This window comes from Natator depressus, chromosome 15, assembly GCF_965152275.1.
Source record: "Natator depressus isolate rNatDep1 chromosome 15, rNatDep2.hap1, whole genome shotgun sequence".
NCBI lineage: Eukaryota > Metazoa > Chordata > Testudines > Cheloniidae > Natator > Natator depressus.
The window spans coordinates 1,004,980-1,019,277 of NC_134248.1; the positions used below are offsets into that span (position 1 = coordinate 1,004,980).

Here is a 14,298-nt window from a genome sequence, read left to right on the forward strand (position 1 = left end):
AAGGTGGATAGAAAGCTGGCTAGATTGTCGGGCTCAACGGGTAGTGATCAATGGCTCGATGTCTAGTTGGCAGCCGGTATCAAGTGGAGTGCCCCAAGGGTCGGTCCTGGGGCCGGTTTTGTTCAATATCTTCATAAATGATCTGGAGGATGGTGTGGATTGCACCCTCAGCAAGTTTGCAGATGACACTGAACTGGGAGGACAGGTAGATACGCTGGAGGGTAGGGATAGGATACGGAGGGACCTAGACAAATTGGAGGATTGGGCCAAAAGAAATCTAATGAGGTTCAACAAGGACAAGTGCAGAGTCCTGCACTTAGGACGGAAGAATCAATGCACCGCTACAGACTAGGGACCGAATGGCTCGGCAGCAGATCTGCAGAAAAGGACCTAGGGGTTACAGTGGACGAGAAGCTGGATAGGAGTCAACAGTGTGCCCTTGTTGCCAAAAAGGCCAATGGCATTTTGGTATGTATAAGTAGGGGCATTGACAGCAGATCGAGGGACGTGATCGTTCCCCTCTATTCGACACTGGTGAGTCCTCATCTGGAGTACTGTGTCCAGTTTTGGGCCCCACACTACAAGAAGGATGTGGAAAAATTGGAAAGCGTCCAGCGGAGGGCAACAAAAATGATTAGGGGACTGGAACACATGAGTTATGAGGAGAGGCTGAGGGAACTGGGGATGTTTAGACTACGGAAGAGAAGAATGAGGGGGAATTTGATAGCTGCTTTCAACTACCTGAAAGGCGTTTCCAAAGAGGATGGCTCTAGACTGTTCTCAGTGGTATCAGATGACAGAACAAGGAGTCATGGTCTCAAGTTGCAGTGGGGGAGATTTAGGTTGGATATTAGGAAAAACTTTTCACCAGGAGGGTGGTGAAACACTGGAATGCGTTACCTAGGGAGGTGGTGGAATCTCCTTCCCTAGAAGTTTTTAAGGCCCGGCTTGACAAAGCCCTGGTTGGGATGATTTGATTGGGGATTGTTCCTGCTTTGAGCAGGGGGTTGGACTAAATGACCTCCTGAGGTCCCTTCTAACCCTGATATTCTATGTTCTATGATAACTTCCTGGCAAGAATACTGTGGGAGACCCTATCAAAAGCTTTGCTAAAGTCAAGATATATCACATCTACTGCTTTCCCCATATCCACAGAGCCAGTTATCTTGTCATAGAAGGCAATTAAATTAGTCAGGCTTGACTTGCCCTTGGTGAATCCATGCTGACTGTTCCTGATCACTTTCCTCTCCTCTAAGTGCTTCAGAATTGATTCCTTGAGGACCTGCTCCATGCTTTTTCCAGGGACTGAAGTGAGGTCTGTAGTTCCCCGGGTTCTCTTTTTTCCCTTTTTTAAATATGGGCACTATATTTGCCTTTTTCCAATCGTCCAGGACCTCCCCAGATTGCCACAAATTTTCAAAGATAATGGCCAATGGCTCTGCAATCACAACAGCCAACTCCCTCAGCACCCTTGGATGCATTAGATCTGGACCCATGGACTTAACCTGTTCTTTCACCACTGAGGACTGGTCACCTACTCCCCATGCTGTGTTGCCCACTGCAGCAGTCTGGGAGCTGACCTTGTCTGTGAAGACGGAGGCAAAAAAAGCATTGAGTACTTCAGCTTTTTCCACATCATCTGTCACTATGTTGCCTCCCCCATTCAGTAAGGGTCCCACACTTTCCCTGACCTTCTTCTTGTTGCTAACATACCTGTAGAAACCCTTCTTGCTACCCTTCACATCCCTTGCTAGCTGCAAGTCCAATTGTGCCTAGGCCTTCCTGATTACATCCCTGCATGCTCTGGCAATATTTTTATACTCTTCCCTAGTCATCTGTCCAAATTTCCACTTCTTGTAAGCTTCTTTTTTTAGTTTAAACTCACAGAAGATTTCACTGTTAAGCTAAGCTGGTCGCCTGCCATATTTGCTATTCTTTCTGGACTTCAGGATGGTTTGTTCCTGTGCCCTCAATAAGGCTTCTTTAAAATACAGCCAGCTCTCCTGGACTCTTTGCCCCCTCATGTTAGCCTCCCAGGGGATCCTGTCTATCATTTCCATAAGGGAGTCTAAGTCTGCTTTTTGGAAGTCCAGGGTCCGTATTTTGCTACTCTCCTTTCTTCCTTGTGTCAGGATCCTGAACTCAACCATCTCATGGTCACTGCTGCCTACGTTGCCACCCAATTCTACTTCTCCGACCAATTCTTCCCTGTTTGTAACCAGCAGGTCAAGAGGAGCACAGCCGCAGTTGGTTCCTCCAGCACTTGTACCAGGAAGTTGTCCCCAACACTCCCCAAAAACTTCCTGGATTGTCTGGATCCTATCTTCAAAAGCACTTTCAACCCCTCCCAGCTTGGTATCATCCGCAAACTTTGTAAGTGTGCTCTCTATGCCATTATCTAAATCATTGATGAAGATATTGAACCAAACCATACCCAGATCTGATCCCTGCAGGACCCCACTCATTATGCCCTTCCAGCATGACTGTGAACCACTGATAACTACTCTCTGGGAATGATTTTCCAACCAATTATGCACCCACCTTACAGTAGCTCCATCTAGGTTGTATTTCCCTAGTTTCTTTATGAGAAGGTCATGCAAGACAGTATCAAAAGCCTTACTTAAGTCAAGATATACCACATCTACCACTTCCCCCCAAACACAAGGCTTGTTACCCTGTCAAAGAAAGAATCATAGAATCTCAGGGTTGGAAGGGACCTCAGGAGGTCATCTAGTCCAACCCCCTGCTCAAAGCAGGACCAATCCCCAATTTTTGCCCCAGATCCCTAAATGTCCCCCTCAAGGATTGAGCTCACAACCCTGGGTTTAGGGGGCCAATGTTGAAACCATTGAGCTATCCCTCCCGCACAAGCTAGAAGATTGGTTTGACACAATTTGTTCTTGACAAATCCATGCTGCCTGTTCTTTATCACCTTATTATCTGCTAGGTGTTTACAAATTGACTGCTTAATTATTTGCTCCATTATCTTTCTGGGTAAAGAAATTAAGCTGACTGGTCTGTAATTCCCCGGGTTGTCCTTATTTCCCTTTTTATAGATGGGCACTATGTTTGTCCTTTTCTAGTCTTCTGGAATGTCTCCCGTCTTCCATGACTTTTCAAAGATAATTGCTAATGGTTCAGATATCTCCTCAGTCAGCTCCTTGAGTATTCTAGGATGCATTTCATCAGGCCCTGGTGATTTGAAGACATCTAACTTGTCTAAGTAATTTTTGACTTGTTCTTTCCTTATTTTAGACTCTGATCCTACCTCATTTTCACTGGCATTCGCTATTTTAGATGTCCAATCGCCACCACCCTTCTTGGTGAAAACCGAAACAAAGAAGTCATAAAGCACCTCTGCCACTTCCACATTTTTTGTTATGGTCTTTCCCAGCTCATTGAGTAACAGGCCTACTCTGTTCTTGGTCTTCCTTTTTTCCTCTAATGTATTCGTAGAATGTTTTCTTGTTTCCTTTTATATCCCTAGCTAGTTTGATCTCGTTTTGTGCCTGGGTTTTTCCATTTTTGTCCATACATACTTGTGTTATATGTTTATATTCATCCTTTGTAATTTGACCGAGTTTCTACTTTTTGTAGGACTCTTTTTTGAATTTTAGATCATTGAAGATTTCCTGGGTAAGCCAGGGCGGTGTCTTGCCATACTTCCTATCTTTCCTACGCGCAATTCCCAGATTGTGCCTCAGTTTCCCTGAGTGGTTAAAGCCAACACCTTCCAACTGGGGGATGCCTACACTTACTCACCTAAGCCCATAATTAGATACCTGAGTAAGTGACCTGGAGCCTGATTCTGATCTCAGTTCACCATGAAAATCCAGAGTCACTCACTGTAATCAATAGAGTTATTCCCAATTTACACTGGTATAAATAAAATCAGAATCTGGCTCCTGATTTTTAGTGCATTTTGATTTGCTGTGGGGATGTCTTAGGTGTCTCAAATTGAGACAGTATACTGGCTACTTTTGAAAAGTGACGTACCAAGGCCACAAATAGAGTCAATTACAGAGCCAGGATCAGAACCCCAGAGTTGCTGGGTCTCAGCCTTAGCATTTCACCACTTTTTCAAAAGTTATCATTCCCAGCTCCAGATACACAGAGGAAAAGGCACATAGGGATTTCTGCGAAACACACCCTGGATCATATTGCCAATGGAACTACTCCTGATTACATCAGTAATGTGAGAGGAGAAGCCCAGTAAATGAGGCACATGCTCTTGGACCACAGGCTCATGTAGATTTTCTTTTACAGGGGGTAATTATTGGGCTTGGATGCTCTGTGTAAAGTACAGGGCATAAAGGCACATGGCCAGATTCTGCTCTGTCACAACACTTGGCCCACAGGCAACACATGTTGGGAGGGCTTGAAAATTTGGAACCAATCCTTTAAATATTCAACTATGAAGTTCTTCCGATTGTCAAGGCCAAGTATTAAAGCAGGAAGGACTATTAGGCTACCTATTAACGCAGCAAGGATTAACCATGTGTCCACAGAGAGCATATGGAGAGGGACAAAAGGGGCTCCAAGTAGAGCTCCCATCCAACATATAGGTGTGTGTGCAGATGGGGAGCTGGGAGAACACTGCCCCCTCACGGAGTGCAGTAGAGTGGGACGGGTGGGGATCTAAGGGGGAATATCACCCCCCTCTGGGTGTGTTTGGGGGCCATAGGGATCCGGGGGATGCCGCCCCCTCAGAGCGTGGGGGGGGGCGGGCTGAGGGGGATCCGGGGGATGCGCCCCCTCAGAGCGGGGGGCGGGCTGAGGGGGATCCGGGGGATGCGCCCCCTCAGAGCGGGGGGGGGGCTGAGGGGGATCCGGGGGATGCCGCCCCCTCAGAGCGGGGGGGGGGGCTGAGGGGGATCCGGGGGATGCCGCCCCCTCAGAGCGGGGGGGGGGCGGGCTGAGGGGGATCCGGGGGATGCGCCCCCTCAGAGCGGGGGGCGGGCTGAGGGGGATCCGGGGGATGCGCCCCCTCAGAGCGGGGGGGGGGGCTGAGGGGGATCCGGGGGATGCCGCCCCCTCAGAGCGGGGGGGGGGGGCTGAGGGGGATCCGGGGGATGCCGCCCCCTCAGGCTGTGTGTGGGGGGGTCTCGATGACCCGGGCCCCTCCCGCAGCCGGTAGCTCACCAGGGACTCAGGAGCCTGGCGCCGCCCCGGGACCGACCGAGCGAGAGCGGAGCCCGCCCGGCCCCACACCCCGCCTACAGGCCCCGCGCTCAGACCCCGCCCTCCAAGGCCCGCGCTCAGGCCCCGCCCCCTCACCCTCCAGAGCCCCGTGCTCAGGCCCCGCCCCCCAGAGCCCCGCGCTCAGACCTCGCCCCCTCCCCTCCAGCGCCCCGCGCTCAGGCCCCGCCCCCTCACCCTCCAGCACCCCACGCTCAGGCCCCGCCCCCCAGCGCCCCGCGCTCAGGCCCTGCCCCCTCCCCTCCAGCACCCCACGCTCAGGCCCCGCCCCCCAGCGCCCCGCGCTCAGGCCCCGCCCCCTCCCCTCCAGCGCCCCGCGCTCAGGCCCCGCCCCCCAGCGCCCCGCGCTCAGGCCCCGCCCCCTCACCCTCCAGCGCCCCGCGCTCAGGCCCCGCCCCCCAGCACCCCACGCTCAGGCCCCGCCCCCTCACCCTCCAGCACCCCACGCTCAGGCCCCGCCCCCCAGCGCCCCGCGCTCAGGCCCCGCCCCCTCACCCTCCAGCGCCCCGCGCTCAGGCCCCGCCCCCGCCCCCAGGCCCCGCCCCCCCCAGCGCCCCGCGCTCGGTCTTGGTTTCCCGCCCACCAGGGTTGCCTCTTCCGCTGAGTTCCGTGGGGGCCCCCCGGCCGGCAGGCAGCGGGCCCGGCTCCCCAGCGGGCCCGGGCCGGGGGGCGCGGGCAGAAGCAGCCTCCCAGGGCTCCCGCTCCGGGCGCCGCGCTGCCTCGGACCCCAGGGCGCCCCTTAGTCCGCGTGCGGTTCCTTACCCGCACCCCGCGACAAATGGGGTGGAATGGGGGAGGGTTCAAGCCCTGGCCACAGGCCTCCGCCCCGTCTCCCCAGCACCCCGGAGCAGGGGCTGCGGCCCGGGGCCCCGGGGCCTGGCCTGGGAAGCGCTAGGACGGGCTGGGTGCGGCACCCTTGGGCCCAGCTTCTTCCCTCACCCTCTGCTCCGGTGGCCGCCGGCTCTGGCTGCTCGCCTGCCCTCACGGAGCCCGGCTGTGACTTCGAGCCCCGGGCGCGGGGCTGGAGCCGCCGGCGCCACCGTCCAGGCACGTTGCTGCTGTCCTGTTTCCTGGCTGACCCGTCCAGACCCCTGGGCCGGAGGACGGGTAAAGGGGGAAGGTGCTCGAGGCCTTTCCCTGCGGCCTGAAGTCCGGGCGGGCTCATCAGCTTCATGCCCAGCTGCGCAACTGGCCCCGGGAAAGACGCAAACGCCCGGGCGCCTGCCACAACCCCGAGAAACAGGCCAACGAGCCTGGGAACGAGTTCACGCTGAGGGTGGGTTTTTGGTTCAGTTCGGTGGTGGTGGTGCTGGTATTTCCCCTCCTCGTCTCTCTAATTGTGTGCACTTTGCGTTATTATCTGCAGACTATCACATCACATACTGTTCTCCCTAGTCCCCAGCTCTGAGAACTTCACCTAGCTTCCCCAGCTCTGGGAGTGTCACAAAGAGGCGGGTTCAAATCAGTGGTTTGACAGACAGGCAAGAAGAGCCAGCATAAATGTTGCCCACATGCACTCTTATTGGTGCTTCTCTCTCCTCCCTCCCAGACCTTTCCTCCACTCGGCAGCCCGTAGCTGCTGGAACCTCAACCCCAGAGGGAGGGGAAACAAGAAGAGTTCCTTAAGTTGCTTCCTGAGCTACTGAAGGGCTCCTGCGATTAAACACAGACACAGTCGTGGACTGAGGACTGAACCCAGGGCAGTTCTGAACACCAGCAATTGGACTAACCCCCGTCATGTTCTGCAGGGTCAGGCGTGTCAGTTATTTATCTACGTGGAGCCCTGGCACCAATCACAAGCGGTGGAAGCTGGGCTGCCTCCTGCCTCGGTGCCCAAAGCTGAGCTGTAGAGGAGCCAAGATGTCGGCGGGTTACAGTCAGAAAGTTGAGACCTGGGACAAATGCACCTTGCAAGAGCTGAAGGTGCCGTTTGCCAGGACTGAAATTGGGACCTTTTTCCAAGAGCAGCCCAGGATTGGAAACCAGTACCTAGAAGATGCTTTCCTTCAGCGTTACTTGAAAACACGCCTGCCATCCCAGGTTTGACCTGTGTGTGTATGCATTGTGTGTGCAGCACAACCCCCTGTTGCTGAGATTGTGGAAAGCTTTTCAGGCTCTCGGTATCGTCGCAGAGTATAGGTGCTGGAATTAGCAGTGCTGGGGGTGCTGCTCCACCCACTGGCTTGAAGTGGTTTCCGTTATATTCAGGGTTTACAGTTTGGTTCAATAGCTTTCACACCCCCACTATACACATTTTTCCAGCTTTCCTGCTCAGGATACTTAACATGGGGAAATAGATTCAATTTGTGTAATGACCCAGCCACTCCCAGTCTCTATTCAAGCCTAAATTAATTGTATCCAGTTTGCAAATTTATTCCAATTCAGCAGTCTCTCGTTGGAGTCTGTTTTTGAAGTTTTTTTTGTTGAAGAATTGCAACTTTTAGGTCTGTGATCGAGTGACCAGAGAGATTGAAGTGTTCTCCAACTGGTTTTTGAACGTTATAATTCTTGATGTCTGATTTGTGTCCATTTATTCTTTTACGTAGAGACTGTCCAGTTTGACCAATGTACATGGCAGAGGGGCATTGCTGGCACATGATGGCATATATCACCTTGGTAGATGCGCAGGTGAATGAGCCTCTGATAGTGTGGCTGATGTGATTTGGCCCTATGATGGTGTCCCCTGAATAGATATGTGGACACAGTTGACAACGGGCTTTGTTGCAAGGATAGGTTCCTGGGTTAGTGGTTCTGTTGTGTGGTATGTGGTTGCTGGTGAGTATTTGCTTCAGGTTGGGGGGACTGTCTGTAAGCGAGGACTGGCCTGTCTCCCAAGATCTGTGAGAGTGATGGGTCATCCTTCAGGATAGGTTGTAGATCCTTGATGATGCGTTGGAGAGGTTTTCGTTGGGGGCTGAAGGTGATGGCTAGTGGCGTTCTGTTATTTTCTTTGCTGGGCCTGTTCTGTAGTAGGTAACTTCTGGGTACTCTTTCGGCTCTGCCACTCCTGTGTTCCTATGTGTGGTTATTGTTGGTGCTGGGGGAGCCCATCTCCCTCTAGGGAAGCGTCTTCTGTTTCTAGTGGTGGAAACAGGTCTGACTGTAGAAGTGATAATACAGATTTGTGAACACTTGGTTTCTGCATTGCTGAGCTTCCCCATCACTGAAAGAGATGGAACTCCTCCATCTCTCTGTAAAATGCCCTGTAGTGTAAGGGATCATCTCTGTGTTAAAACATTTCTAACACACCGGCCACTGGGCTATCCGAGCACTGAATACGGTTAAGCACTGAATGAAGCTGCACGGCAGTTAGCAAATTCTGCTTTGGACTAGATGGTTCGTGGATGATCCTAGTGGAAGAGACCATTAAAATGCTGCTGGGATGTTATGTTCTGTGGTCACAAATGCAGGGACAGTGATCTCTTTCTACCAGGTGGTAGGCAACACGCCTATTAGAACTCTTGGGCAACATCCTGAATTACAAAGGTAATTGTGGCAGGTCTGTTTGGAGTGCGTGTGAATTACCAGGCAGGTTGCCAATGTCTCCCCTCCTGGAGGGTGGGCACACTTTGCTTGGAGGTGAAAAAACACAGCACTCTGGGTTTGCTGCAAGCTCATGATCATGTTTTACCTCTGTAACCCTTCTGCCCATCAGAGTTGGTAGCAACAAGGGCCGGGTTCAGTATCCAGGGGTTCCATTCCAATAACACAATGGAAAACTGGCTCGAGCCCCCACTCAGTGACCTGGGACAAATATATACCACCCCTGCTGGTCACCTCCAAGAGGCAATACTTCCCCTCTTGCAAGCACAGAGTCTGAGTGTAGCAAAGCCTTTTAATAACAGAGAGAAACAATGTGGCATTATGTTGGGGAAACACCACCAACAGGATTCATAACACAACCCATGAACAAAAAACCCACCCCAAGCAAATTGGGACGTGACCTTTCCCTTGGGTTCTTGAGTCCAGCAACCCAAAGTCCCAAAAGTCCAACACCCCAAAAGTCTCTGTCCCTGGTCAGTGCAGCACCAGAGTTCGAAAGTTTAACTGCAGAGTTTTACCTCCCAACCTGGGTGGAGGAGGGGTTAAGGGGCACCTTACGTGGTCCAAAGCCGATTGCCCCACCTCTCCATGGGGCTCTGCTCCGCTCCACCAGCCGTTCCACGAATTGCTCCTCTCTGCCCGCCACCCCCATGAGCTGCTCCAGGCATCCCACAAACTGCTCCGCTCCACCAGCCGCTCTGCTCTGCCAGCCGTCCCATGAGCCGCTCCAGCCATCCCGCAAACTGCTCTGCTCCAAGAGCTGCTCTGCTCTGCCAGCTGTCTCACAAACTGCTCCACAATATATCTTCAGGCTCCCCCACTACTTAACACAACACTCAGTGATTTCACCTCTTAGTAAGTTTAGCTCTTTTATGATTTCAGCTTGTAGTAGGGGAGCCTCAGTGCTGGTGCACCATTAGCCCAAAGTGAATTCAGCTCAGCAGCCTATAACTAGACTCCTAATAGAATCAAAATTAGCTCTGATATTCTACAGAGGAGAAAGTGCAATTAGCATGTAAGACCCTCACCATGAGGCCCATACCACCAGGTATTAATACCTATCCCCAACCTCTCTCTATTCACTGGGTTTTGGAACCCATGACCCTTGCCTAGCGAGTGCTCCATAGTTGATGGTGAGTCCCTCCATCATAACAAAAGGCCAAGTACAGTTCCACTGTCCTTGATTCACATAATCAGGATAATAACAGTTTATTCCTGCCCCAATAACAGAGAAACTGGGGCTCCTACAGCAGCCAAAGTGACCATCTAGGCAGGGTGGGTGTGCCTATGCAAATGAGATCAGCCCCTAAAGTTCTTTTCCACAACCCACCATGACTCACCACCAGATGTCAGGGTAGAGCTCATCCTGACTCTGCTTACACTTCCAAAGTCCCTGCCTAGTTAGACGCCTGGCACCGTTTGGAGACTTACCTACTGAGGTCATGCTCTGCTTCTCGACTGAGATTAACAGGTCGGGAGGCCCCAGGGCTCTTGCATTTTCAGGGAAAATTCCAGAACAGTTAAGCACATGCAACTTGGACTCTTAGACTGTGCCTGTAAGGCACAGGCCTGTTTTGGGGTCATGGAAGCCACCTGGCCCTACGAGGCCCTTGTCAGGGGCTGCCTGGCAGTACCACCTAGTGGCAAGTGTCCAGGGCCACTCTGCCTAGTGGCTATAGTCCCCGGTAGCATTGCCAAAAGGCAAGAGTCAAAATCCGCTCTGCCTAGCGGCCATAGTCCCAAGGCAGGGGGCTAGGGGAACCCAGGCTTACCCTACTCCACTGGGTTCTAACGTAGACCATATCCGTGGCCTAGGGTCTGGTACCCTTATTTACACCTCCAAGTTACTTCCTATCCCTGATCTCTGTACTTCCATTGGGGTCACAGTGTCTTGGGATCTCTCCTGGCTTCCTCTCTGGTTCATCTCTGGAGCCCCTTCCCCTGGTGATAGCGAGTTGTCACCCTTGGCTCCTACAGCTGATGGGCTTCCAGCGACTTGGCTAGGAGGCTCCGTCCCAGCGGCTTCTCAGCAGGAGGTTGCTGCACCCGGCTGCTCTCCTCCTTGGTCCGGCGAGACAGAACGGAGTTGCTCCTTTTCGAATGCTCCCGCCCCTGGGAGCCTGCCCAGCCGAGGCGAGGGGGCGTGACTTCCAGTGTCCAGAGCAGCTCCTTAACCCTTGCCTCACCAGTGTGGGATTGATACACAGACCTCCAGGAGGTGTTAGCTCTCCCCTGATCCTCCGGGCACACAGCTTGATCCTTTAGGATGGGGTAGCCTGGGAGAAAACTAGTTGATATGAAGGATGGAGTATTCAAAGAGTTAACTGGAAAATATATATTGTATCCTGGTTATCGAGTTTGAAAGGAAAAATGAGAAAGAAGGTGATCATATAGGTGTGTTTTAATGAAAAGACAATATGTACTTTGGTACCAAGGAAAGGAAAATGTAATGTTTGTATTTCATCAATATCCAATGGGAGGATGTCTTATAATCTCTCTACTCCGGCCCAGCAACTAAAGTCAGGTCTACGTTGCAAAGTTTTGTCACCTTAGTGATGCTGGGCAGGGATGTTTAACACCCTCCCCTCTCCCCCAGCTGATATAACTCTGCTTACAAAACCCCATTGTAGACACATCTGTGCTGACATAGCTAATGTTGTTCAGAGAGATGGTGCTGGCAGAACTCTTCCTTCTGTCAGCATACACTGCATCTGCACTAGGGAGCCCTGCTGTTACGGTGGCTGCTGTGACCGGATGCCCGGGGGAGCCAGCCGAGGTCACTATTAGGGTGAACTGCAAAGAATGGGGCAGAGAACTTCAAAGCTGGTGGAAATCTTAATACTTAGATTTACCAAGCCAGCACTAAACAGCTTCTGTTATACCTTTCTGGTAACTCAAAGTCCAAAACACAGTTCCCTTAAAGTGACCCAGCCTCAGGCCTCCACCTAGTTACCCAAGTCAGACAGGATGAAAATTGATGAAAATCTTATTTTGTCATATAAAAAGGTTCTACCAATCCCAAAGGATCGGACATATTATCTCCCAGATTAATGAATATTCCAGATCTTATCCAAATACACGCTTACAGCCAATTCTTATTAACTAAACTAAAATTTATTAAAAAAGGAAAGAGAGAGAGAGAGTGTTGGTTAAAAGATCAATATAACATACAGACATGAGTTCATTTCTTGAGGTTCAGATTTATAGCAGGGATGGTGAGCTTTGGAGTTGCAAAGAGTTCTTTTAGAATTTAGTCCATAGGTTATAGTCCAATGTCCAATATCATATCCAGGGTGTACCAGCATAACTGGGATCTCATCTTGCGACTCAAACTTCCCCAATGAAGTTTAAGCAGATCTGAGATAAAAAGGATTGGGACCCAAGGATATTTTATACAATTTCAAGCTGCCTTTGACAGGTTGGAGTCCCTCGGGGAACAATAGGCCCTCATGTCCTAAGCATCGTCGTTAATTATTCACACAGATTAACATAAGGCAATTGCCCGTTTTTTCCACCATTCACTGATGATTTGCTATAAAACTTTGAAGAGAGATGAATACAGCGATTTCCTATGTTTACAATTCATTTAAATGCTAGGATTTTCTTTTGATCTCTGAATTAACAGAATACAGCATAGACAGGGACTGTTGATTATATTGTTGACCACTACCTCATATATGTGTAAATATACAAAACCACAAACATTCTCTTCCCATATGGCTTTAAGTGTTGCATTTGAGTCATTTATTTTGCAGGACGTTTAACCCTTTCTGGCCATGCGTCACAGCAGCAGAGCCTGTGTAGTGTCAGGCCTCAGGAACTTCATCTCCATAACTATGTCCCTTCTGATAAAAGAGCCTTGCCCCATATTGGAGGGAAGAGAGATCCCTGCAAGGGCAGTGTCAGATGTCATACTGGTTAGGAATACAGAAAAGATCAGCTCTTAGCAGGAAGAAGTCTTAGCTACTTCTATGGCCCCTGTTACCCTAGTACCAGCGTGTCTCACAAGCTTGGCAGTACTTAGCTTCACAACACTTCTGGGAGATAGGGCATCCTGATCCCCATGTTATAGAGAGGAACTGAGGCCCAGAGAGAAGTGACTTGTCCAGGTCCACACAGGGAGTCGCTGGCAGAGCAGAGAATCGACCCTAGGGTCCCCAAGTCCCAGGCTAGGGCCCAAACTACTGAGCCATCTTCCTTTCCTCATCGAACGGAGCGGTCTGCTCCTTCCTCTCCAGATGGCTCTGGCAGACTCTCCCGCTAGTGTCCCTGTTATCAGTAAATGAGTGCCTGTGTGCTGCTTTCTCAGGGCCTGGTGGACGTTAAATCTCTGTTGCCGTCTGGAAAATCCAGAGGGGCGGCCATGGGTGATTTGCTTTGCAAAAGGAGAGGAGAAGGTGGAGGCAGTGTGACAGCGGAGTGACCCTCTGATCCCAGGCTAAGGGAGAGGCTGCTGTCCCAACTCATAAGAGATGCCACCGAAGGAGCAGCCCAGAGGGGACAGGGTGGGCAAAGAGATGGTTAGTGCCATCCAGGAACAGGGTCCATCCTTTGTCTTGACGGACATTTCAGGGACTGCCTGCAGGTTCCTCACCCCACCGAGTGTGTTCTGAGGTCTCCTTGGGGCTGCCTTGCAGGTGCTGGAGAAGGTGAGTCTGGATCTGGAGAGGTTTGGGGCCCGTGTGGCAGCCGAGATTGACTCTCTGGGGCATGAGTGCGAGTTGAATCCTCCTGCACTGCAGCACTATGATGCTTGGGGGCGGCGTGTGGACCACATTGTCACTTGCCCAGCCTGGAAGAGGATGAAGGAGATTGCAGCAGAGGAGGGGCTGATCGCTGAGGCCTACGAGAGGAGATACTCCAACTGGAGGTAACCACATGGGTATCAAAACCACTACACAGGCTCAGGCATGTGCATCTTCCAGGGCCCAATCCTGTGCATGGTGCAGGTTAAGCCTCAAAAGTTGATGTTCAGCACATCACGGGATTGGGTCCCCCGTCTTCTCATGGGTAATAAATGCTGTATAGGCAGACTCACCCCTACCCCACTGGAAAGAACAGCAGTGTTTCTGCCCACTGTAACACACCACATCATCATTAATCAGTCCTCACTGCCTATAATTTTTCATAATCTTCTAACATGTCACCATGCTCCTTCATCACTCTGGGGACCTAACTCACCCACACACTCCAGCTTGTCACACACATACACTGCACTGGAATACCCTGACATAAAACTGGAATAACACAGGGCTGGATCTGGCTCACCAGCAATTTTGAGGAGCTCCAGCCCCAAGAGAGAGCTCTCAGTTATTACCGTGCTCTAGAACTGCACTCCCTGCATGCTGCCTACTAGGGCACAAGCCTGGGGCTCATTTGTGTCCTGGTTCTACTAGCCCTGGGGCCAGGACTCCGGTTCCTACCCTGCCATAGACTGGTTTAGATTGGAGACTGTTCCTCTTCTACTCACAGAGCTGTGTGGTCCTGATACTCTCCAGTTTTTATGGCTGCACCCACTTCTCTCTCCAAACCGGGAACCTTCCTCCTCACTACGGC

General features: G+C 51.5%; 2 protein-coding genes across 2 annotated transcripts in view; one reads left to right on the top strand and one right to left on the bottom strand.

The window, feature by feature from the left end:
• Window positions 1-5,225, bottom strand: part of HORMAD2 (HORMA domain containing 2) — a 58,956-nt gene extending 53,731 nt beyond the window's left edge. Inside the window, exon 1 of the mRNA XM_074973057.1 lies at window positions 5,143-5,225. The gene's annotated coding sequence lies outside the window, so the exon portion shown is untranslated. The remainder of the gene's footprint in view (window positions 1-5,142) is intronic.
• A 1,581-nt stretch (window positions 5,226-6,806) lies between these two features.
• Window positions 6,807-14,298, top strand: part of LOC141999207 (acyl-CoA dehydrogenase family member 11-like) — a 30,478-nt gene continuing 22,986 nt past the window's right edge. Inside the window, exons 1-2 of the mRNA XM_074972376.1 lie at window positions 6,807-7,239; window positions 13,380-13,612. Of these exons, the coding sequence (XP_074828477.1) occupies window positions 6,937-7,239; window positions 13,380-13,612 (536 nt within the window). The 5' untranslated portion in view covers window positions 6,807-6,936. The remainder of the gene's footprint in view (window positions 7,240-13,379; window positions 13,613-14,298) is intronic.